The sequence below is a fragment of the Chenopodium quinoa genome, unplaced genomic scaffold, assembly GCF_001683475.1.
Source record: "Chenopodium quinoa cultivar QQ74 unplaced genomic scaffold, ASM168347v1, whole genome shotgun sequence".
Taxonomy (NCBI): Eukaryota; Viridiplantae; Streptophyta; class Magnoliopsida; order Caryophyllales; family Amaranthaceae; genus Chenopodium; species Chenopodium quinoa.
The window spans coordinates 6,045,068-6,069,598 of NW_018743175.1; the positions used below are offsets into that span (position 1 = coordinate 6,045,068).

General features: G+C 37.4%; 2 protein-coding genes across 2 annotated transcripts; one reads left to right on the forward strand and one right to left on the reverse strand.

Annotated features, from left to right (window-relative positions):
* Positions 1-219: 219 nt before the first annotated feature.
* LOC110732775 (trafficking protein particle complex subunit 3-like) lies at positions 220-17,650 on the forward strand. Its single transcript, XM_021912775.1, has 6 exons — positions 220-381; positions 5,181-5,249; positions 5,466-5,563; positions 15,410-15,509; positions 16,445-16,627; positions 17,202-17,650. Exons 2-6 carry the CDS (start codon positions 5,193-5,195, stop codon positions 17,322-17,324), a joined length of 561 nt encoding a protein of 186 aa, XP_021768467.1. The 5' UTR covers positions 220-381; positions 5,181-5,192; the 3' UTR covers positions 17,325-17,650.
* A 5,362-nt stretch (positions 17,651-23,012) lies between these two features.
* LOC110732252 lies at positions 23,013-24,479 on the reverse strand. The gene is made up of 3 exons (XM_021912166.1): positions 24,071-24,479; positions 23,926-23,994; positions 23,013-23,809 (listed from the first exon to the last, which is right to left on the reverse strand). The coding sequence occupies exons 1-3, from the start codon at positions 24,279-24,281 to the stop codon at positions 23,328-23,330; spliced, it is 762 nt and encodes a 253-aa protein (XP_021767858.1). The 5' UTR covers positions 24,282-24,479; the 3' UTR covers positions 23,013-23,327.
* Positions 24,480-24,531: the final 52 nt, after the last annotated feature.

The window sequence follows — 24,531 nt, forward strand, 5'->3', positions numbered from 1 at the left end:
GTAAAACAATTGTTTATAACCTGGGCACAGACTTCAATCCTATTTTATTACGAACATGATATAAACAATCCAAGTTTATCACAGATATTAACTTGGATTTTCTCATTTTATAACAAAGAATATTACAATTAGTGGCGGACCCACATGTAGTCATCGTGGGTCCCGAAACACAGTATTATTTTATTAAAAAAAATAAATAAATAAAAATTACTAAAAAATTTATTCCTGATCTTATTTTCTTTTTTCCCTTTTAGATCTATTTCAGGCTTTGCGCTTTCTCGCTATACTCCTTCCTCTCTCTCTCCTCCATTGAAGCGTACTCGAAATTCTCCATTGTAGCGGCTTCTGAGCTTTCTCTCCTCCATTGAAGCAGTCTCTAAGGTTAGATGCTTCCTTTTCTTTAATCATCTAATATTAATTTTGACAATCTAATGTTAATCGTGTATTTAATTGTCAGTATATACTCAATTTAGGGTTCTTCGAAGTTGGATAATTGAACTATTGGTTATAGATACTTGAAGAATTTAACGTAATTTTTGGAGTCTAGTTTGATAATTGAGTCAATTTTGGTTGCTAATGTGTTGCAGGGTTTGGTTTGTGTAACTCTTTAATGTCAGAATGAAACCATGAAAATTCCGAGGGGTGGGGGAATGGTTTCAGGGGTAGGGGTTTCGAGTCTACGGGTTTCGGGTCAGGGAAAGGGGTGGGGGTTTTGGGTGGGGAAAGGGATGGGAGTTTAGGGTGGTTTCGGGTTGGGGAATTCAAGTTTTGGGCGGTTTCGTTGGTGGGGCTGGGGCGGGGGGTCTATTGCGCTCATGTGGCTCTGGAAGGAGGGTGGTTTCGGTGGTGGTGCAGGGTTTTGGTGGCGGTTGCAGCGGCGGTGCTGTGAACGAGGGGATGGGGGTCATGGACTCAAGGTGGTGTTGGGAGAAGAGGCTAAGAGGGGTATTCCTTCTTTCCTCTCCTTTCAAATTAAGTAGTCAATCAACTTGCTTATTTTTGTTGATTTTTTTTTTTTTTGAATTATTATTTGTTGTTCGTTTACTGTTCTTTTCATTTAGAGAGTATAAGGTATTGTTCTTGTTTGATGGTTAGAGTTGATTTTATTGATGATAAATTTCTCAATTATTAATTTACAATTGATACGAAAAAAAAAAAGATTGGCATTGAAATTGTTTGTCAATTTTTATTTTTTTTTAAGAAATTGTTTATCCATTGATATTTGCAGTTAATTTTTTTTTAATAGGAATTAGTATATATATTACGATGTATTATTAATTTGATGTAATTGATTGAATGATTCAAGTTTTTATAGTTGGACAAAAGTACATTGCTTTATCTAATTCACATTGAGACTTAAATTTCATGGAAAAGCAAATATATGTGGGATATTTCAAATTTGTTTTTAGATACGGAGTATTAGCTTGGATATTATCATGAATATGAATAGTTTTGAGCTATAAGTCTCAAATTATATATTTATCCATGCTTTTGTTATTGAGTTATATGTGTTCGGTAAACGTTGGTAACACGCTATCCGTTAAATCCTTGATCCGCCACTGATTACTATGACTAACAAATAATACAATGCATGGCAGCATGGTAATATGGCATAGTAAAAATATTACAATGGCAATACGGTATAGAATCATTGTAGCTTTGTAGGCCAGATCTTATGCAATGATATTCTATATTAATGAATATCACAATGCGTAATATTTTATTTTTTTTTATTCAAAAGAGGTACATGACCGAAAGGAAAAGGAAAAACAAAAAATTAGTATAATGCATGGTAATTTGATTTTTTTTTTTTCTTGGTTGAACGGGCATGGTAATTTGATATAGTAAAAATATTACAATGACTATACGATAATGCAATATATAATTATTATTCTGATATTTCCTATTGTGATGAAATTTACATGTATAAAATATTTCAATCAGAATATATTGAAATTATAAACTTAATATACATATATATATAAAGATTCTTTTAAGTAAGGGATGGAATATTTCAATCAAAGTATAGTGCATATTTTATATAAGGAATGAATTGAAATAGCTCATGTCACAAAAAAAAAAAAGAAAAAAAAGAAAAAAAAAAGAATTGAAATAGCTCAATCAATAAATAAAATATTTCTCCCTAAAAAAAAAACAGAAAAAAAAAAATTCAATCAGAATGTATTAAAATTATAAACTTAATATACATATATAAAGATTACTTTAAAAAAGGGATGGAATATTTCAATCAAAATAGTGAATATTTTATATTAGGAATGAATTAAAATAGCTAAAAAGATGAGTGTTGGAGGAATAAATATTTTCTGGTGTCTATTTTAGTATTATGTTATTGATTACAACTCCACAATGTCGTCCACGAGCAAAAACCTGTCTATTTAGCAACCCGTCCCTTTTTTTTTTTTTTTTTTGGAGGAAGCAACCCCGACCTTGAAGATGTTCTTTCCTACTAGACCATGCTTAGCTTTCCTACTCGACCATGCTTAGTATTAACTAGATGGAAGCCCGTGTGATGCACGGTTTTTTCATCTAAGATTTTTATTTATTTGATTTATTGTATTTAATAATTTTAGACAAAATTACAAAATTTTAATACTCCGTATTTATTTATTTTTTTACTATAATTTATAATGAATTTATTAAATACAAATAAATTGTAAATATGATATTTTTTCCGTTATATAAAATATTTAATGTGAAATGATAAATTTTTAATAATTTAAATCCTAAATCATTATTCATTGTTTTACCATATCTTTTATTCCAATAGATATCTTTTATTTTGATAGAATCACCAACCTCGTCCACAACCAACCTACTACATCAATGGATAAATTGAACCGTGAAATGCTAGCCAAACTGAAATTGATATAAATACATCTTTACAATTATATAAAATAAATTAATATATTTACCAATAAATGAAAAGTTGTTGCGATATAAAATCAAATCTATGCATTGGAATTTTTTCATCATCTTCAAAAATAACCAAAGTCATCCATATATTAAGTATACAACATCTAATCGTATGCCATTACATAAACAAATAATTGTTAAGTATCCTAAATAAATACAATGTAACTAATAATTACAAATATAAATTTAAACATAAGATTTTAGAAATTACTCAGACGTTGTTGACCAAAAATAAAACATAAACATTAAATAATTGAGTATCCCAAATTAATACAATGTAAGTAATAATTAAAAATACTAATTTAAACATAGGATTTAAAAATTAAGCTAAAAATTACCCGGCCATTGATGACCAAAAATTAACACAAAATTACTAACACAAAATTCACTTGATAGGGTTTTTTATTGATACGAAATTTCGTTTGGTGTCGTATGATGTGTCAATTTATAATGGTAGGTATCACAAATTTTAATTTAATTATAATTAACGAACAATTTGTATTACTTATCATAAATATTATCAAAATTTATCTTATAATGATAGGTATCAAACTTTATTATAAGCGTTTATCATTTAAATAATTTTTAGTATATTTTTTTTTGGATTTCTTATACACGTAGTATTAAATTAATAAATTTATTTTTTTCCTATATTTTTACTTTATTTTTTGTCCATTAAAATAATTTAATTCGTGGATTATAATCTACGTGGCATTAAAATTTTAGATATATCAAATCTAATTCGTTACTTTTATCTAAGTGGCGACATAATTTTTTAATTCAAAAATAAAATACAAATCTTTCTTCTTATTGGTCGAAATAAGTATATATCTTATGTGGCGCTCCGAATGCTCTCCAAAAATGCCTACTTTATTTATATATATTAGATTATATTACGAAGTACTCGTAAGTATGTACTGTATATTAGCCTACAAATACAGTCAAAGGCTCAAAGAGTCAAAGCTAATCAAATCCTACTTTAAAAAATTCTACTTGTCCCTCTTACCAAACGCATACATCTCCAATCTTTCAAGACTCAACCTTGACAATCAACCAATCTGCTCATGCTTTTTATGATTGCATATTCTCCACAAACCACAACTTCAATCTTGAATCTTGATTCGCTCATTTTCTCTCCGATTTTGTTCTTAGTTAGCTCCCAGCTTTTAACTGCATTTTCCAGGTATTTCAATTATTTCCTTTTTTTCTATCTAATCCACGAGTTATACTACTATTTCGTGTTTGTTTCCGATGATTCGATCAAATGTGAATTGTTGTCGAAAACTAAGTTTGAAATTTGTTTCGATTTGATATCTCATTTGAAATTAGGTGATTTGTTGGTAAAATTGCTGAAATTAGGGTTTACAAATTATCAGTTTAAATCAGTTTCATGGAATTTTTGAGATGTAGACTGGAATCATTGACTTTCTATTATTTTCTAATAACAGATTATGTTGTGCCCATAAACTGTTCGACAAAATGTCCAACAGAATTTTAATGTTTTTGTAGAAATTACTAGCTTTGTGGAATCATTTAGAATCGAGGATGGGTATCTGATTGGGAATGAAACTTTTGTTTTATAGTTAGGGTTCATTTGAGGATCAGGGTACTTTAAATGTGACTATGTGTTGACAGATTACTCCATGTTTGAGAAAAAATAACATAAACATAAGTGTCACATATTACCAAATTCATATTAAATGTGATTTTATCAAGGATAAGTACCCATACACAGTCGTTGGGCTTCTACACTATAGACACCTCACTACTACTTTCAGGGCACTTTAATCAGCTTCATTTGACAGAAGGTTAATAGTTGCATTATTCAGTTACTAGTACTACTACTCTGGGATTAATACTTATTATCTTGACAAAAATGCCTACTTTTTCTTTTTTTATGGCATAATACAATCAAAATGTAGCTTTTCAAAATACTACTTTTACTATGTATGGTGTCATGTACAGTGATTTTGGACAACTTTATTCTACTTTTGATGACTTTGCTGAGCCTTTGAAATCATCTTAAGTTTCATGTTGCCCGTAAAAAGAAATTTAGACTCTACAGGCTTAATCTCTGATGTGGCTCGATGAACAAGTCTAGCGAACTTAAGCATATTATCGAATGGGGCCTTCTTTTTGAAGCCAATTTGAATTGCACTCTTCAATTCTTACTTATATGCCTATCCTCGCAAAATTACCCTGTACTCTCTTTTTCTTTCTTTCTCTAAAATCTCTCTTGAAAGCAGTGGGATCAGAAGATGCCGGCGGTTGCTCCACGATCTGGGGAGGCCATCTTTGCTAGTGCTGAGCGTGTTGTGAGTTATTATTTTTCTTACAATTGCACTCCCATGTTATTGGTCTTTGAATAAATGCTTTCGCATGGTAATGATATTATTGATTGAAAATTACAATTGATAGTAATTAGGATTCAGGATCATAGTTTAGTTATTAGTCAAGAGCATAGAGTGATTGAAAATAAGATGATGTATTGATTGATTGATTGCATGAATTGACTTGGATTGGTGCAATAGAATGCGGAGTTGTTTACATTGACATATGGAGCAATAGTTCGTCAACTAATTACAGATCTGGAAGAAGTTGATGAAGTTAACAAGCAGCTTGATCAAATGTAACCTCTCCAAATTCAATCTCAATTTCTTCATTTGCTTTGACTTCATTATTGTGTGCCTTGTGGCATGCTTGTCAATCAATTATTTGCTCTTCTGTGGATTGTAAGATTGCTTGGGTGTTGATGGGGTGGTGAACCATTGTTTAAACCTCTTTTTTTTTTTTTTTTCCTGATTATTATCTTGTTCTTCTTGTCTTGATTCATAACATTTGGAGCTCTTAATATATGAATATTACAGTAGTCAATATTGCTGATGAATGTTTCTGGCATGTTTTACAAGCATGTGTCCAGTGTTTAGACCTGTCTACTTCATTAAAAATTTGTATCTTTATTTATCCTAAACAAGTGTTAAGTATTTTCATGGGTGCTTGGAGTGAAAAATGAAGAGTCGGGTAACATTTGTAAGTATCTCTTAGTACACCTCCTAGTTGAATTTTGGTTTATTTACCAGTTCATGTGAAGCCTGCATTAAGTAGCCAATAAAAAATACAAAACTTTGTCAAAGCTTTTGGATTCATAGTGATGATTCTTTTGGCAATGATATGTAAAGCCACCATCACTTCTCACCTAGACTGTAAATGGTTTTAATTACTGGTAAGACATTCTGCAGTTGAAATGTTATGTGCTAGACATTATGTGATTGGTAAGGATTTTTTTGACATTTCACTTATTGTAGCTTAACGGTATAACAACTTGGTGATGTAACGAACTAGTGCAGCTAAGTAGAGAAATTCACACAAAAGCAAACAATGGACAGATTTAGAGAAAAGGCAGCTATTTCATCAATAAAGATCAAAGCTTTCTTACAAGGAGGCTTGAGGCCACCACTCTCCCTAGTGCCTTTAGGACACAAATCTCTACACCCAAACGACTTCAATACTCAAGCTAGCTAAGCACTCTCCTACTTCCCCTTTTTATATATACATAATCTGCCAAAATAAGATAATGACAAAGCAAGGTGGCAGCTGTCACACTATAATATGCTACCAACCCACCACAGTCCTGCCTTGGCTGCTCACTGACTTGGAGGCTGCTCCACTACTCCTTCCCTTGACAGCCCTCCTTGTCCTTTCCTGCCCCTTCTAGCGTATGTGATCAGTTGCTTGTGTTTGCTCATGGTATTTGTTACATCTCCTCCCCCTATGAGCGCCACCTTTTCCTCAAGGTGAAAAGAAGGGAACCTGTCTTGAATCATAGAAGTTTCTTCCTAGGTGGCCTCCAATAAGGGTAAACCTCACCATTTAATTAACACCTCATGCATCTCTGATTTGCTCTTGGATGGTCTGACCTCAAGCACAACATCGGGTTCCACTAATAGCTCAAGCCCCTCGGACAATTGGCTGGGTATCGTAGGATTAGCCACATGATCTCCTACTGCTCTCTTGAGGTGAGACACATGGAAAACAGGGTGAGTGCGGCAAGTGTCAGGCAACTCTAGCTTGTAAGCTACCTCACCAATTCGTTGGATGACCTTGAAGGGTCCATTGAAATGCGGTGCTAGCTTCTCACATGGTTTCTTGGCAAGAGATTTCTGCCTATATGGTTGTAGCTTCAAGTAGACCCAATCCTCTAGCTGAAATTCTTCCTCCTTCCTCTTCATATCAGGTTCATGTGCAAATCCTTAAGCACCCAATCTCTTTCCGGCAACCATTCGTCCAAGCCATCCACCGTAGTCTGCCCTCTGCCCACCTTGATCAATTTCAGAGGATTTCTCCTATACATTACCCTAAACAGCGTGAATCCACTACAGGCATGGTGAGAAGTATTATAAGCATACTCAGCCCAATGCAAACATTCACCCCATGATTTGGGTTGTCCATTCACAAAACACCTCAAGTAAGTCTCCAAGGTTTTGTTCACCACTTCCGTTTGGCCGTCGGTTTGAGGGTGGTACGCGGTACTTCTCTTGAGATCCGTTCCTTGCAACTTAAACAATTCCTTCCAAAAAATGCTCATAAACACACGATCTTGGTCCGATACAATGGGCGTTGGGAACCCATGTAATTGAACGATTTCCTTAACTAAGACCTCGGCAACCGTCAAAGCACTATAAGGATGCTTTAATCCGATGAAATGCACATATTTTGACAGTCGATCTACTACTACCAAAACAGATTCCATCCCCTTTGAGCGAGGAAGTCCCTCTATGAAGTCTATAGAGATGTCCTCCCATATTGCCTCGGGAATCGGTAGCGGCTGAAGTAACCGAGAAGGTTGGAGTTAAGAATGCTTTGCTTGCTGACATACCGCGCATTGCTTCACATGAGCACTAATATCCTTCCTCATTCGCACCCAATACCATTCCGATGCGATTCTTAAGTAGGTCTTAGTCTCACTTTGGTGCCCTCCTACCGGACTGTCGTGATATTCCTTGAGTAGCTTAGGAATCAATGTTGACAATGTAGGAAGCACCACCTTCCTTTTGAACAACAATCGCCCTTTTTCCCAAGTGTAGCCTGCATAATACATCTTCAGCAATTTTACACAAGATTTTATCCGATTTAATCTCTCTCCAACTCACCCCAATTAACTCCTTAAACCGAAATTAAGGGCCCCAACTCAGATTTTTTTTGTGATTTCTCCTCTTGGAGACAGAGCATCTGTCACCCTATTGCTCACTCCGGGCTTGAATTGAATTTTTAAAATCAAAGCCCAACAATTTCCGAACCCATTTCTGGTAATCCCCGCTCACTTCTCACTGTTCCATGATATATTTCATGCTCTGTTAATCAGTCCTTACGACGAAGCGACGGCCAAGAAGATAATGTCTCCGCTTGACCACGACAAAACAAATAGCCATCAATTCTTTTTCGAAAGCAATGGGATGAGCTTCTTGCATCAATAACACCCCCAAACCAAAACCCGAAGCATCCGCCTCAATCACGAACGCCTTGTAAAACTCTGGCATGACTAACACAGGGGCTGAAACCATGGCAGTTTTGAGCTCCTCAAATGCGTTAGTCACTTCTTGAGACCACCCAAAGTTGTCCTTCCTTAATTGCTCCGTCTAGCAATCTGAGCATAACCCCTTATGAAATTCCTGTGGTAGCTGGTCAAACCTTGGAAACCTCGTAATTCTCTGAGGTTTTGTGGAGTTGGCCAATCCACCACAGCCTTCACTTTATCCATGTCCACCGCAACTCCCTCCTGGGAAACAATTGGCTAAAAACCGAAAAAACCGAACCGAATTATCATTCGGATCGGTTTATTTTTTAATTCGGTTTGGTTCAGATTGAATAGTTTAAAAATTCGGTTTTTCGGTTTGTATTCAATTTTTAGCTTTTCAAAATTGAAAACCGAACTAAAACCGAATTGTGTTAAAAATTTATGTGTGCAACCTGATTTAGTTTAAAGCTAGGCCCAAATTTATAGCCCACCAAGCATCCATCCTTACTCTTCCCATATAAATGGAAAATAATAATACCCTGCTATGAATCGGGTCAACCTACTCCAGCAACAACCAATCGGGGTCTATGAGAGAAGACACAAGCACAAGACTACAAGATAAGAGCGGTAGCAGCAAGAATACAAAATTTCTAATGATCCACTAAGAAGTGTATTAAGGCCACCTTGGCAGTACATGACAAGTTCTTTAATTGTTAGGGTACTTTTTGTATGAGGGGAAGCTTAGTTTATAAGAGGTAGCAATGCAATAGTGATGTTCATGTTGTTATTGGAAAGTAGTAGTGGAGTAGTAGTAGTTGTAGCATTCTTCAAGTGTCTAGCTTTTAGCCAGACCATAGTCTTGTAGCCGTTATTTACAAATATCAATAAAAAAATCCTTAAGCCTTCCTCTATCTTTTTTTTTTTACTATTACATTCAAGCAAACCGAATTATCTAATCTATAGCAAGTGGTATCAAAGCAGTCGATCATGGTGACCTTGCTCATGCAAAGGGTGGATACTATCGAGGAGAGACCCACAACGATGGAGGCTAAACTCACGGCGATTGATGGGAAGTTCGGCTCTCAAGAGGCTAAACTCAAGGCCATCGAGGGGAAGTTTGACACGCAAAAGGCCACCATAGGAAGAGTGGTATAGGCGGCGGGCGTCTCCCGAGAGGAAGCGGTCGGAAGAGGCTCTGGCCAACACCACCACTTGGCTAGAGGCCAAAATCGACCAGTTTTGGGTAGACCACGAGAGGTAATCAACAGTAGAGAAGTGGCAAAACAAAAAGTTCCGGGTAGAGATGAAACATGTGGCGACCGGTGCATAAGGAAAAAGGTCGCCACCTATTTTTAAGCCTATTCTCAACCTTGACAGGGAGAATAGTCAAGCCCAATATGAGAATAAAGTTCAAACTCCGGTGAGAAGGTCAGGGCGAGGGGGCGAGGAGGAGCAGTTTGAGCAGAGGAACTAGCATGGCGGCTGTCGCCACTGGAAACACCGGAAGCTAGAGATGCCCCTTTTTGAAGGTATCGATCCTGATAATTGGATTGTAAGGGAGGAGATGTTCTTTGAGTTTTATCGGTTAACGGAGAGAGAGAAGTTGGAGGCATCGCTGGTAGCGATGGACGGGGTGACGCTTAAATGGTATCAATGGGAGAAGAAAAGGAGGCCGATTGTGGGGTGGCTAGACCTCAAGCAACGCTTACTATATGAATTCCGGCTATCATAGAGTGATTAGTCGTGACGCAAGAAAGATCGGTGGAAGATTACAGATGGAGGTATATTGAATTGGCTACTCCGTTGGAAGGGATTCCCGAAAATATTATGTTTGCTCAATTCATCAATGGGCTTAAAGGTGAAATCAAAACGGAGCTCCGCATGTTGAACCCGTCTCATTTGGAAGGTGCTATGGAGTTGGCGGGTCGGGTAGAAAGAAAAGAATCGGGTTGTGAATGTAGGACGGTAGGTCAAGGGAGTTATAAGTATGGGCCAGCTAGAATTCTATCCAAACCCCTAGCCCAATTTATACTTCTAGTTTTACCAAAGGGGATGGCCCGGGCTTGTTCAAACTTACGGCACTCCTAATCATTGGGTAAGCCAGGGGAATCGCAAGCTTCGGTGAACATGGCGAATCCATTGGGTAATTTGCAAGGCATGAGTGCCACCTTCGCACGACGTCTCACTGAGGCAGAGTTACAGGAAAGAGGGCCAATTCATACTTCTAGTTTTAGATGTGATGATAAGTGGGGCGTGGGGCATAGGTGTAAAAGGAAGGAGATGAGTGTGTTAATGGTTGTGGAGGAGGATGAAACACCGGAGTCGGAGGATAATATGGCGGAGGAGGCAAAGGTAGAAGTGTCCTTGTGTTCGATAATCGGCATTTCCAATCCCAAGACCATGAAATCAAAGGGAACGTTAGGAGGGCGATCGGAGGTGGTGATGATTGATCGCGGAGCTACTCACAACTTCATTGCTCTAAAATTTGTGGCGAAGATGGCGGTGCCTGTGTCCAAGGGAATGGAGAGACAGTGAAAGGGTATGGGGTATGCCGGAGCATGGAGGTGAATTAAGAGGGGGGAGTGACAGTTGTTGAAGACTTCTTGGCTCTTGAATTGGGCAACGCGGACATAATTCTTGTGTATAGTGGTTAGAGTAGCTAGGGTCGGTGACGACTAATTGGAAAACACATGTAATGAAATTTTGGATGAAGGGGATGTCGGTGACTATCACGGGAGATTTGTCACTCGAGAAAACTCAAATTTCATTAAAGGCCATGAACCGTAATTTGTGCAGGGAGTAGAGTGGGATATTGGTGGAGTTAAGTAGGCAAAAGTAGCAAGAAGACAAAAGTTTTAATGTTCCACTAAGAAGTGTGGCATCTGATTTTGTGTGTGAAGGCCACCTTGGCAGTACATGACAAGTTCTTTAATTGTTAGGGTACTTTTTGTATGAGGGGAAGCTTAGTATATAAGAGGTAGTAATACAATAGTAATGTTCATGTTGTTATTGGAGAAAGTGGTAGTAGAGTAGTAGTAGTTGTAGCATTCTTCAGTGTCAAGCTTTTAGCCAAACCATAGTCTTGTAGCCGTTATTTACAAATATCAATAAAAAAAATCCTTACGCCTTCCTCTATCTTTTGTCTTATTGTTACATTCAAGCAAACCGAATTATCTAATCTAAAGCAAACCCTAACATCTACAACCCTTCACCGCCACCCTTCTCTCTCTTTTTCATCTCGTCATTCTCTTTCTCCTCTACTCTTTCATTCTCTTATCATCTAATGGCACACTCTTCATTCTCTCTCCTCTTGTAAATTATTGCTCAATTTCCATCTTATTCTTCAATCTCCCTCCACAATATTCCACATGCAATGTAATTTAATCTTCGAATTTGATTTTCACATTACAAATATACAATTGTGATTTCAACATACAAGCCCCATGTGAATTGCAACAAGAAGCATAGCATAAATAAATTTCTTTCGTCTATCTAAAATGGGGTACAAATTTTTTTTGCAAAAATTTTAATTTTTTTTTTTTTTTAGTAATGTTGAACATCATAACATAGATCTGAAACTTGGTGTTTGCAACTTTGCAAGGAAGAACAATATAAACGGACAACACTTCAGTGTTATAGTCTTGGATTAGTATTAGTTAAGGCTTGTGCAATTTTGAGATTGATTGTCAATTAAAATTGTAAAAATTGTTTGATTTTCTTTAAAATTTCGCGAACCTTAAAAAAAAAATCGGTTTCTGGATTGAATTTGGTTTGATGATTCGAAATTCGGTTCGGTTTGGATTGGATCGAGTTCTAATTTGTTTTGGAAAATCAAAAACCAAATCAATTCAGTTTGGTTTCAGTTTGGGCCTTAATCCTAACCGAATACCGAACTTTCACCCCTACCGAAATTCACACTTCTTGAAATTCGCCACCAATTTGTGCTCCTTCAACTTGGACAACACCGCTTTCATATGTTCGAGATGGCTTTCTCGGTTAGGACTATAGACTAAAATGTCGTCGAAGAACTCTAATACAAACTTTCTTAGATACGACCGGAATACATCGTTCATGAGGGTTTGGAAGGTTGCCGGAGCATTTGTTAACCTGAATGGCATTACCAAGAACTCGTAATGCCCCTCGTAAGTGCAGAAGGCGGTTTTATGGGTGTCTTCCTCCCGCACTAAGATTTGGTGGTAACCCGACTTAAGGTCGAGTTTCAAAAACACAGCAACCCCATGTAACTCGTCTAAGAGTTCCTCGATGATCGGAATCGGGTATTTGTGAGGAATGATCTCATGCTTTAAGGCACGGTAGTCGACGCAAAAACGCCACAACCCCTCCTTCTTCACCAACAAAACGGACTAAAGAAGGGATTGACCGACGACTTGATTATACCAGAGTATCTCGTGTATGAGTTTCTCAATTTCATTCTTTTGATAATGAGGAAACCTGTAAGGCTGAACGCTTACGGGGTCACTCCCCTTTTTCAAAATTATGGAGTGTTCGTGACCACGTTTCGAGGGAAGCCCCTTTGGGGTGGAAAACACCTCCTGGTATTATGCCATGACGCTTTTTAGCCACCCAGGAACTACCGACACTAGCCCTTATGTTCTGCTCCCTTCCAATTCAGCCTTTACTTAGTTGATTTCTAACCATAGCCCATCTCCCTCATGGCGCAAGGGACACCCTCGTATGTTCTAGGGATGGGTTACCCACCAAGGTGGTGGTTCGGCCACCCAATGTGAAACTCATGACATGAGTTTTCTTTTTCGTAATGATTGTTCCCAACTTTTCTAACCACTGAATGCCTAAAATAAGGTCAGCGTTCCCAATCGCAGTGCAGAAAATTATCCACCACCACAAAGCCACTCTTGAGAATCACTCGCACCCCCTTACACATGCCCCTTCCCCAAATTGAGTCATCGTTGCCTAATGAAACCCCAAATTCCTTATCACTGTCCACCGATACACCAATTTCATCAACGATGGTGCTGGATATGAAGTTATGAGTGGCCCCAGGGTCCACCATAACCACCACCGACCTCGACCTAGCTTCCCTTCCAATTTCATGGTTCGTGGGTTAGATAACCCAACCAATCCTGCGGTCCGGATGTACCTTCTTCGGAACCCTCCGTCTCCCCCACCGGCACGCTCCATCTCTCATCACTTTGAAAGCACAATTCTTTAGCCTTCTGCTCTTGGTTCACTGGATTTCGAGGTTGGAAGTGTCGTGGTTTTTGTGTTGTATAATGAGGCTTGAGATTTAGTGGGTGCTTTTGGCCTTGAAACTGGACGTTTGTTGAGATGGCGTCCCATATGTGCTAATTAGGCCAAGCCCACTTCGCAGCTTAACACCACTCATACCCACTATGGACTTCCCAGATCCATACAAGTTGGGTCTTTTTTTAAACCCGCCAACCTGGGTTCTCTCTTCTACCCGACCCGCAACTTCCATGGCTTGCTCTAAGTTATACGAGTTCATTAACCTTACTTCAGCCGTAAGCCCATTAATGAAGTGGCCCAACATGATTGTCTCTAGTATATCCTCCAATTTCTTACGATATTCAAGAACCGTCGTCTCTTGCTTTATTGCCTGCCACTGCTCATGGAGGCTTTCGGCGTGGGTCGGCCGGAATTGACGCAAAACTCTGGCCTTGAGATTATCCCACCATGGTATTGGCCTGTTGCGGTTTTCCCATTGAAACCACCGCAAGGCGTCTCCTTCCATGGCCACCACAGCGGCTTGCAATTTCTGGTCCCCCGTGAGTTGGTAGTGCTGAAAATATTTCTCCCCTCGAAGTATCCATCCGTAAGGATCGAAACCCTCGAAAATTGGCATCTCCAATTTTGTAGGTTTCCACCTGTAACCCCCGCCGCCGCGGCCTTCGGGTCTTGCCAGCCTCTCATTCTGTTGTTGAACGGTGGCCCTTGTTCTTGGTCATGGTTCCTCTGGGTTATGAGGTTGCGGAGTTCAGCTTGGGTTGTGTTGTTCACCGTCATTTGTGCCTTGCTGTTGACGGAATAGCTCAAAACAACCTTCGATTTTCTGAACGGCTTCCTCCAATGACTTCTTGAGAGTCTCCTCTTGAGTCTTCATCGTTGTTTCCGTCTCCAACTGATTTTCTACTCCGGCCATCCTCTCCTCCAATGAGAACCTTTTTATTTATTTTTTTGAACGGAAGGGTGTGGTGGTTTCCGGCACCGGCAGTCGTAGGACCGCCACTCTAATACTAATTTGTAACGAACTAGTGCAGCTAAGTAGAGAAATTCACACAAAAGCAAACAATGGACAGATTTAGAGAAGAAGGCAGCTATTTCATTAATAAAGATCAAAACTTTCTTACAAGGAGGCTTGAGGCCACCACTCTCCCTAGTGCCTTTAGGACACAAATCTCTACACCCAAATGACTACAATACTCAAGCTAGCTAAGCACTCTCCTACTGCCCCTTTTTATATATACATAATCTGCTAAAATAAGATAATGACAAAGCAAGGTGGCAGCTGTCACACTATAATATGCTACCAACCCACCACAGCAGTCCTGCCTTGGCTGCTCACTGATTTGGAGGCTGCTCCACTACTCCTTCCCTTGACAGCCCTCCTTGTCCTTTCCTGCCCCTTCTAGCGTATGTGATCAGTTTTTCTCATGGTATTCGTTACAGGTGATAGATACTAGACAATTAATTAGGTCTTTTTTTTACATGTCGATATGAAGTCTTGCTTTTTCATGTAAGTGTAGGAATATTTGTGCATTTTCAAGCGTCCAAACTTAGCAGAATTTCTATTTTAAAAATTCTTCGTAGCTAATAAACATGCTGTAACTAAAAATCCATTATGGGTCGTGTCTTCCCTTTTCTTGCATTGGTTTTACATTGCTGAAACACATGTTGCTGCACATTAATTATCTGTTGTGTCTCAACCTGTAATTGTTTATTTGATGTTCAATTTTCTTGTAGGGGTTATAATATTGGTGTGCGATTGATTGATGAGTTCCTAGCAAAATCCAATGTCTCTAGATGTGTGGACTTCAAGGAAACTGCTGAAGTAATTGCAAAGGTTATATTTCGTGCTGTATTTCTTATTCTTGTCTACATGCAAATTTGGAGTGCATTCTGGCTTGTCGGTTACCTATCTTAGTCATCTATTGATTACAGCAGTTTATCTGTCTCAGTTAGATGACTATTGTTCCAGTATTCCTCAACTGAATCAGCTAGTATTCCTTGATTCTGACATACGACAGAGAATAAATTTTCCCCTCAATTGGTGTTTCTTTGAGTTATGACTCCTATAGTAATTTTATATCAGTAAAATTAAGCTACATTTGTGTGTATCAGTAATTTTAAGCTTATAAACTAGTAAACCACAAATGTGTGACATGTTTTTGTACAACTAAGGTAATTAAAACCAATTAATTCTATCTTGTTTCTTTTTAGCTAAATGGTGAAATCAGGTCAGTCTAGTGAACTCCTGTTCTGAATTTTTCTTATTTTAATTGTGCAAATAACACAGTTGTTCGATTGTTTTTAATTAAATATGAATAATATCTCACTCTTGTCTAAGTCATTTGAGAGAGGGAGTGAGAGATTAAGAGAGAATAAAAAACCTACAAGCTATGATTATGTTTAGCCTCCTTAGAGACGGATTATTGTTATTCTAATGATGCTTATTATAAGAGAAGCTTTCAAAGTTTTGAAGTTGGTATCTGTCTGTGACTTGAGTTATTGTCATGCTATGATAAGCCCTGTTTAATGTGATGATTGTTTAAAAGCTAGTCTTATCTAATAGCATATTAGCTGATGGCTTTGTAAGATAGTGTTTTCTATGTTGTTCATTATCCTATGTGCTTGGAACAAAAATATGGTTATTGAACAGCATACAGGTACACCATTATCTTCTATAATTTTAGAAAGAAAATATACTTTATTTTGTGTTATTGTGGTTTATAGGTGCTTTTTGAAGACTTTCTAACAGATTTTATGGCATGCGAACAGGTTGGCTTTAAAATGTTTCTGGGGGTGAGTGCAACAGTCACTAATTGGGATGCTGAGGGAACAACTTGCAGCCTTGTCTTGGAGGACAACCCTTTGGTAGATTTTGTTGAGCTTCCTGACACGTGCCAAGGCCTTCACTATTGCAATGTTTTAAATGGTGTGGTCAGAGGAGCGCTGGAGATGGTGAGCACTTGCTATTTAATGCTAGTTTTTTTTTTTTTTTTTTCCCTTGTAATATTAATGGAGTACTTGTTTCCATATTGAAGCAGAGTGTGCTACTGAAATCTTATTTTCAGATTGGCATTATAAGCTGATAGAGTTATATCTAGATTTCTGGCCTCATCAGCTGCCTGTATAGGTTTCTTGAAGAGATCTAGCTAATACTATCTGTTTCCCTATATCTTTCTTTCTTTTTTTTTTTTTTTTCTTTTTTTCCTTTTGTTTGTGGAGGAGTTCTTACTTGAAGCTCCTCTCATCACCACCATTAAAGCATTTTTCTCAAGCCCATTTGTTTTACGTTGTCCCGGGGGGAAGGGGGGTGTAATATATTTTTATCTTGTGGAGCATGCCTGTGAGTTTGCTGTCACTTTACGGTTAAATTTTTCATCTATGTTTCCAATTGTATATGCAACTTTCATCTTCTGGAAAGGAATGAATGAAAGTTAACCTTCCTACAGAGTCCTCGTTGCAATATTTATCTTTTGGGCTACATTCCTTCATATAATTAGTACATCATCCCCTTCACCTGTATATTTAGGTATCAATGAAGACAGAAGTTACATGGATTCGTGATATGCTTCGTGGGGATGATGCTTATGAACTGCAAGTCAAACTTCTCAAGCAAATTCCAGAAGAATACCCATACAAGGATGATGAGTGATGTCTAGCTTCTCGATGTTGTTATGTATATTGTCCCCCAAGGTTTGGTTGCCTACTTTTTCTTCAGTATCCATTTAGTTCTGGGATGTTCAACTGAAGTAGGTTTTTTGTTGTTAATTGTTCTGCTCTCAAATACCTGTGGGGTACATGCTGTAGTTAATTACGCTTATGTGGTAGTAATGCTTTATGTAAAAGGATGCCCAAGAACTGTATTGTTCCTGCTGCCTTTTATGCAATTGCATTCATCCAACATATTGCGGGATTATATAGATTTGGTTTAATTCCTATTGTCAAAATGCAAAAATAACTTGTTTTTAGCCCTAGAAAGTTCTCAAAGTAGCGCTTTTTTTTATTTCCTTCTCTTGCTCTTTATTTTTCCCAAGGATCTTATAACGTAATTCCCCCTGTCCTATGTTACAATAAACCTGGGCACGGGCCAGGTTGGCCCGCGTGCCGCCCGGCACGGCCCGCCGTTCGGCGCAGCCCGGCACGGCCCGAATTCAAGCACGGCACGAGCACGACCATGGCCCGCCGTGCCGGCCCGTCGTGTCGGCCCGTAGGCACGGCCCGCGGGCCAACGGTAATATTACCGTTTATTCTAGCTCCTTAATAAGCCAAAAAAACGGCTAAAAAACGGCTAGTTTTTTGCCAATTTGCTCCCCAAAAATTCTATAAATACTCACCTCCATTTCATTCCCAAATCACAAAATCACAATCTCTTCTTCTTATCTCTTATATTCTCTAAATCTCTAATAATCCTTATTTTCTTAAATTCTCTAATTTTGCTCTTAAATTCTCTAATTATTTTCCTAATATCGGAAAAAATTAAAAAGTTCGTAATCATAATTAGTGGAGCGTTGAAGCACGGTTGTAAGATCTAAACTAATCTTAAATTTATTATTGTTTTATTGTTATTATTAGAATAATCTTGTTTAATTATTATTGTTAATTGTTATTGTTGTTGTTATAATTGTTATTAATTATTATTATTGTTACAATTGTTGTTATTATTTATTTTTGTTGTTATTGTTATAGTTGTTATTAATTATTATTATTGATATTTTTATCGTTAAAATTGTTGTTATTAATTATTATTATTATAGTTAACCACTTTTTATTAAAAAATTAATTGTTAATTATGGCATCGAACAACCCATCATCTAGGTCTAGGGGGAAAGGCCGACTTATCCGTAGTAGTAGTTCTAGGGAACCACCAAATACAACGAGCCCCCAAATTACGAGTCAAACCAATGACCCCATTTACTTCCCCCCGGGCTATGAGCCATATAATACGTCGGGATTTCCAGCACCACCACTAAACCAATTTCCACTACCACCATACCAATTTCCACCTAATTATATCGGTGATCAACAAAACTATTGTTCTAGCCAAGGTAGCCAAGAAAGTACCCGAATTCCCTCCGGTTCTACCCCTTCTACTGCCACTCCCACTAGTCCCACTACTAACCATCACACACATCATGAATGGTTAACCGAAACTGAGATGCTACTTTTGAAAAACCGAAGGAGTGAGGTATGGCGTTATTTTGTCCTAAGTAAAGATGGTGAACAATGGGCAAAATGTAAAACATGTAATAGTGTATTCACGGCAGTTACCAAAAACGGGACGGGACACTTATCTAGACACATGAAAGCTTGTGCAAAACCAGCTAGTGATCCAACCCAGCCCAAAATTTCCCAATTCCATCCATACGGCTTTACATACAACTATGAGAGGGATAGGGATGAACTAGGAAAAATGATAGTACACGCCGAACAACCTTTTCTTTTCTCGAAAAGTGACGCATTCAACACCTACATTAACAAAGCACTACAACCCCAACATAAAAGAATCTCTAGGAAAACCGTTCGTTCCGCCGCAATGAAAAATTTCCTAGAGTACAAAGTCCGGTTACAAGCCGAATTGAGTAACCTTAACTGTAGAGTATCTTTAACAGCCGATTCTTGGGATAGTGGTTATAAATATCACTATTTATGTGTGACTTGCCATTGGGTAGATGATCAATGGATGTTACAAAAAAGAATAATACATTTCAAAATGCTGGAATACCCACACACCGGCATTAACATTGCTCACCATTTAATGCAAGCAATAGACGAATACAACCTTCGAGATAAAATGATGTCTATGACTTTTGATAATGCAACCTCTATGACATACACAGGTAATCTTATCAAACAAAACTTAACCGATGTACTATTAGACGGTGAAGCTCTTCATACTAGATGTGTTTGCCATGTACTTAACTTATGTGTACAGGATGGAGTTCGGGCAATTGACCCATACTACAGCAAAATCAGAGATGCTATTATGTCTATTAATAGCTCTAACATGAGATACCAAGAATGGAAGAGTTTTCTAAAACAACAAAAGATAAGGGTAATAAAAATTAGAATCGATTGCCCAACTAGGTGGAATTCCACCTATGACATGTTAACAAAGGCAATTGAGTACAAGGGCCCGTTAACATTATTTTACAACCAAAAATTTCCACAAAATGCTTTGTATGATGATGATTGGAATAACTGTGAAAGATATATGCAATTTTTACAGTTATTATATAACATGACGTATTGTTTTTCTACTGTTTACAATCCTTGTGCTCAAAACTTTCTTTCTAATGCATGCTTACTCGCCCAACTTTTCGCTGATCATCGCCATCAAAGTGATTATGATCAGTATCTTCCAGCAATGGAAAAAAAGTGGCGTAAATATTATAGTGAGATTCCTTTGATTTATATTTTTGCTTCCATATTAGATCCTAGGCAAAAGTATGAAAACACATTTATGTTAGTTGACATTTACTTTCAATGCATGTTTCTTGACGATGATGTAGAAAACTATAAGACTAATGTGAAGGATCAGTTTTTTGCTTTATATAGAGTCTATGAAGCCAAATATGGCACCGTTCCTCGCTCAGGGCCTTCCTAACCATCCAAAAACGTAAGTAAGAAGGCCAAACATTTATTTTCACAAGCTACTAACTTGATTTCAAGGTTTTCAGGTGATTCATCAATCAGGAGAACGCAAAGCGACGTCTCGGAGTTGCAGATGTACCTGAGTTACGACTTCACCAAAGGCATGGACGACGATGAGATAAACAGCCTCGACCTCCTTGCATGGTGGAAACAACAAAGCTCGAAGCATCCAACTTTGGCGACAATGGCACGAGACATTCTTGCTATCCAAGTTTCCTCCGTCGCCTCCGAATGAGCTTTCAGCGGATCCGGAAGGGTTTTAGACGATAGAAGAACAAGTCTAAAACCCGAAACACTAGAAATGTGCGTGTGTTTCAAAGATTGGTTGGATGCGGAAAATCGCTCACAAGACCGTTCTTACGACCACAACGACAACGAAGAAGGAACCTCCGCTTCCGGTTCGGGTTCGGCTAGTTCCCAATCTATGCAACTAGCCGATGACCTTGAAGGCGAAGGCGAAGACGAAAACGAAGACGAAGACGAGCAAGAAGAAGGAGAAGAAGAATAGACAATTATTGTATATTGTACGATTTTAAAAATATCAATTTTATCATTTTCCAATTTTTGTTTAATACCATCATTGTATGATTTTTATCATTGTTATCATTGTACAATTTTCTCAACTCAAGTAATAATATAATAAAGTACGCATTATTCACATCCAAAGTCCAATTTGCCTTTTTTCCCCGTTTTGTTACAATTTGTAAATTCATATTAAAAAAAAAATAAAATTATACCAATTACTAATAAATCATAAACATTAAATTTTAAAGTAATAGTATAAAGTAAATATATAAATATAAATATTGAATATACAAATTATAAAACATAAATATTCAACTTATAATTATAAAATTCATAACTTAATAACTTATAAGTTATAAACTTATAAGTTATAACCTTATAAAACTTATAATTATAATTTTATAACTTATATACATTATAAACTTATTAATTTATAATGTTGTCATATAAAAAAAAAAAAAATTATTTGAAAACTGCACCAGCCCGCTGCCAGCCCGCAGGCCGGCACGTGGCCGGCACGGCACGAGCCCGCCAGGCACGAGGGCCGTGCCGTGCCGTGGGCTGGCCTGTGAAAATGGCCGGCACGAAATCCTGGGCCCGCCGGCACAACCGGCACGACACGAACCAGCCCGTGGCCCGCCAGGCACGGCCCGGCACGGTGCCCAGGTTTAGTTACAATGCTTGATTTTTCCTAATTTGTTTGTAACTTATTAACATTGAGCTTTACATTGAAATTTCTTAAAGAACATAATTTATTTGAGCTTATTTTTCTTAAATTTAACTTACCAAAGCTTGTATGTATGAAATGAACTCGAGTAGCTTTTAATTATCATGCTTGCCTAAACTCTTTGTTTTTTTCTCTTTCTCTCAGCTTAAATTTGATAGCTTAAAGTTTTAGCAGAGAAGTAGCCATACTATTGCTATGTACTACTCCCTCTGTTTCACCATGATATTCTCATTTGAAATCTTTTGACTTTTTAAAATAAAAGAGAATTTTCTAAATTTTTCTCAATCTATAAGAACAAATATAGTCATATTTGGCCTAGTTTGATTCGTCTTAGTGAGTACATTATTAACATCTACTCCCTTTGTTCCTATTTAATTGTCCTATTTGACTTTTCATGGTCTCCAAGACGTATTTTAAAACAAATATAACTTCATTTCTATACGCGTAAAAATTATAAATAATTGATATTATTATACAATGAGACGAATTTAACAAAATTCCACCTAATTATATTATCTCTTGTTGAATAATGGGAATTTATGGTCAAAGTTTTTAAAGTTTGACCCATTTATTTGCAATGAGACAAGAAAAAATGGGGACAAAGGAAGTAACTTATAATTTTTGCTAATTTGAGATTAAAGATATTTGCAATTAAAGATTAACAAAACCTTGAATCAATTTACGTAAACAGAAACATCATTATGAAATGGAGGGAATAGAGAGTAGGCACGGGTAGAAAGAAGCACGCACTATTTTTAAGAGGCTAGCTGAGATAGCAAATTAGAAATAACATGGCATCATTAATAGAGAAATTGTTATATACATCCAGGTATACCGTACACTCTGAGTATTTTGTTCTCATTTTGATGATTGTTTTTCATTTAATTATCAAATGAAAAGCAAAAACCAACCTTGGATTAGTTGGGTGTATGGTGCACCGCATATATATAACAAATTCCATCATTAGTACTATCTATTGACTGCCAAGAATTAGATGTTTCCAAATTTGTGCAAATTTTGTTTCATTTTTAAAGTCGGTCCAAAATGCTTAAAAAAGATTTTTTAGAAGTGGTTTTACTGATTGGTAATTTCAAAGTGGGCAGTAATCTTTCATTTTCAAAGTTTTATACTGAGCAGATTTTATTGTTTCACTTAAGGATTCCCTATAACACTGTTCGTAATTCGGAGTAATTAACCACTGTACACTGCATAAGGTAAGCAACATAGCTACAATCCCCATCATTGACAGAGATTTGGTGAAAGTGAAGTACTCAAAAGTCTCTTTACAAATATGATCTCAATTACTATGGCACTAGCTTAGTCATGAAATTTATCTAATGTTAACTCGTTGATTCATTCATTTTTCATTAATCTTATTCAGAAGTATTGAAATAAATAATTTGAACAACAAATCAATCAACATACAAGGTAGTCAATATCATATGATAACCATCTAATACCTATTAAGTTTTACTAAATAAACTGAGTTTACAATATTACTGTATCTAAAATCTTAGAACATCATATGATGATATATATTACTGGAAGAGCGGAAGAGGCATTATACTACCCTGAAAAAACCACTACTCCGAGCTTGCTTGATACGAAACTCAAACAAGCACATAAAGCACACTAGTACTAGCTAATTCATGTCATAATAATAGATAATCAACCTACAACTAAGACCATAATGCAAGGTTAGGTACGTATTGATTTTAGTCTAGCAACCACAAGGCCAACCAATACTCGCTGCTACTTCCTACACTGGCTGGAACGTCGCGGCAGCTTATCCATGACCACCTCGATGTTACGATATACTACTGGCTTGGGAGCTTCACCGGGCTTGGAAGGAGGTTCATATAAATGAATATTGGAAGGAGGATTCACAGAAGAGCTCTTGGAAGCTATAAACCTAATGACGCCATCTCTGATGTCGTGCTGAACAATCTGGTACTGGCAGCATTCACATTTAGGAATCAAGGAACCAATGTTGCCACGGCAACCCTCGTCGAACATGGAGTCTTTTTGAGCAGCATCAACGGCGAAGGTGATGCTTCTGTCCGCGTTCTCAGTGATGCAGAATAATTGGTAGTTCACCATTGGAACATCCAATCGGACATAAATCAGATGCTGATTGTTACCAACACTAACAATTTTGTGCTCATACACCCCTTTAACCCCGCTTAGCAGATGCCAGTTGATGTGCTCGGGCCTACCTCCCCTCAATTTTATCCCTAATAATAAGTAAAAAAAAATAAGCCAATGAATATTAGAAATTACTTGCTAATACTAATATGAGGCTTTCTTGTCTTGCTCAACAAAATAAAGAGATTGACAAGTGATTAATAACCAGAAGGTTCTTCAGGGCCGTGTTCAATGTAGGTAATAAAGCGCTCCCCTAAGAGCTCAATGAATTCAACTGCATAATAAAATTAAAAAAGATTACAACTTTATAAATGCGTTGCATGAAGAAATGAAAAAAGGAAAAAAATTACCAGTATCATCATCATATTGTTGGGGTTGGAGAGGAAGACAAGAGTTAGGAGGAGGAGAGAGAAAATGAAGGGAGCCATCAGAGTTAGGGAAGAACAAATGGAGTGTGCCATTCTTAAGTTGAGATTGCACACTAACAAGTGTTGGGTCTCTGTCAAGTATAACATAACCACCATAAACCCTGTCTGATGTATCAAATTGGGGCCACACCATCGCTGCTTTTCAGGTGAAGGTAACGGTGCGGCTGTCGGAGTACTTGCATATCTTAACGCCGCCGCTTTCGGGGACACCAGGCATGTCCACCCTAACGTACAATCCACGGCAACTCTGACCGTTGGTCCAGGTGCCGTTGACCTGTTTAGCCTCGTAGGCTCCCTTGGGACCACGCTTCTGGTAAGGATGAAGCTTCACCTCTTCCTCTGCAAAACAAAACATCACAATTTCATTATTCTATTTATTTATT